At 44.2% G+C, this 1713-nt stretch overlaps 1 protein-coding gene across 1 annotated transcript in view; it reads right to left on the reverse strand.

Annotated features, from left to right (window-relative positions):
• Taf9b (TATA-box binding protein associated factor 9b) overlaps window positions 1-1713 on the reverse strand; it is an 11007-nt gene that overhangs the window by 7649 nt on the left and 1645 nt on the right. The window contains exons 3-5 of the mRNA XM_031370790.1: window positions 1193-1338; window positions 606-742; window positions 393-527 (exon numbers count right to left, since the gene is read on the reverse strand). Coding sequence (XP_031226650.1) covers window positions 393-527; window positions 606-742; window positions 1193-1338 — 418 coding nt within the window. The remainder of the gene's footprint in view (window positions 1-392; window positions 528-605; window positions 743-1192; window positions 1339-1713) is intronic.

Raw genomic sequence — 1713 nt, forward strand, 5'->3', positions numbered from 1 at the left:
CCTGACTCTATTGCCTGCGTGTGGATCCTGTTCCCCTAACTGTGCTCCCTTGTCTGGCCTCAGTGAGAGATAGTGCATCTAGTCCTGCAGTGACTTGATGTGCCAGGGTGGAAGGGATCTCCCCTTCTCAGAGGAGAAGGGGAGGGAGAATGAGGGGAGTAGGAGCTGTGTGAGGGGGGAACTGGGAGGAGGGGTGCTTGGATCCATATATAAAGTGAGTAAATAAATTAATGAAAAAACCCATAAGCTAACTAAAACTCCCCTGTCCTCTGTTTTGACATAAGCAATTTATGTAGCCTAAGATAGCCTTTGAACTCCTAATCCTCGTGCCTTAGCATCCCTACTGTTGGAATTATAGGCACTGGCTAGTACACCTGTCCAGAAAATCTTACCTTTTTAATTAAGGACTTCAGCCTATAGTTTGGAGCTGTTAAGCAGTATCTATCAGGTGGCAGTCTGGGTCCTGCATATGGCTTAATCAGTGGCAAAGGGGTTTGGTTCTTCTGCCTTGCAATATCTAGTAAAAACTAATAGGAAAAAATACTCATTAGAAATATAACTTTTAAAGTGTAAGTAAGAATAACTGCAAATAAATGTTTGCTCACATCTCTTGGAGGAGGAGAGGTAAAAGACTGGTCAGCCCGACACTGGATGGCCAGTCTCACGTCATCTGCATCAACATTGGGCTTCTTAGCATGACTTGAATAAATTTTTGCATCGTCCAGAATTGTAGTCACATATCCTTTAAGAGCAAAATAATTTCTTCTTAAATGAATGAAGACATTTCAAGACAGGATCTTAACTAGCCCCATACCAGCCTCACTATATAGCCAAGGGATACCTGGAACTTCTGATCCCCTTGCCTCTCCTCAAGGGCTAGACTACATACAGTATGCATCACCAAGACTAACCTAAAGGCATCTTACTATTTATGGCTCCGTGTTTCAAAAGGTTCCGCTAATTTCTGGAGCGTTTATGAATTTTGGTTTTAATAACTAATTGTCCTATTCGCATACTTTACTTAAACGGACATGCCATATCTAAATACTACTCTCCCTTAACTTGCGCTCCTTTTTAGTGCTTTACTCATTTCTAGATTAGTAACAACTGATTTTGGTTTAAAGTGTTACAGTAAACGATATTTTCTAACTCATGAGGTCAGGTTTTGGGTGTATTTACTTATTTAACTTACGGAAAGCAAATTCCAACATTTGATTTATAACCCTTGGCTCATAGTCTGTGATTCCCATATCCTTCAGGATCTGTGCCATCACCTGTGGATTCAAATAAAAACAAAATGCCAGACGTAATGCACGATGTAAGTGAAAGAAATCAAGGCTGGATCGAAGGCATATTTTTATATTCAGCAAACTGTTTCTCCTTGTGCCTCTCCCTAGTGCGTGTCAGTGATCACACAGAACCACACAGAACCTGCTGAAAACTTTTAGCAAGGGTGGGAGCAAAGGCACAAGAATGGTTTACTGGCTTTCCAGGCGGAGGTAGGGGTGGGTCCAGCTGGCTGTCATTTTCCGATCTGTCAGTGAGCGAAGCGAGCATCTGAACCCATGTCGCTGTCAGGGCTCATCTAGAAGCGAGGAGGCTGCGGACTCGGGGGTTGGGGCGGCCTCGGGCCAGCGAGACAAAGCCCCGTGGCAGCCCTTTTGAGGGGCTCCCCAGGAGCATGGACAGCACCCCGGAAACAGGGGAACCCCA

This window comes from Mastomys coucha, chromosome X, assembly GCF_008632895.1.
Source record: "Mastomys coucha isolate ucsf_1 chromosome X, UCSF_Mcou_1, whole genome shotgun sequence".
Taxonomy (NCBI): domain Eukaryota; kingdom Metazoa; phylum Chordata; class Mammalia; order Rodentia; family Muridae; genus Mastomys; species Mastomys coucha.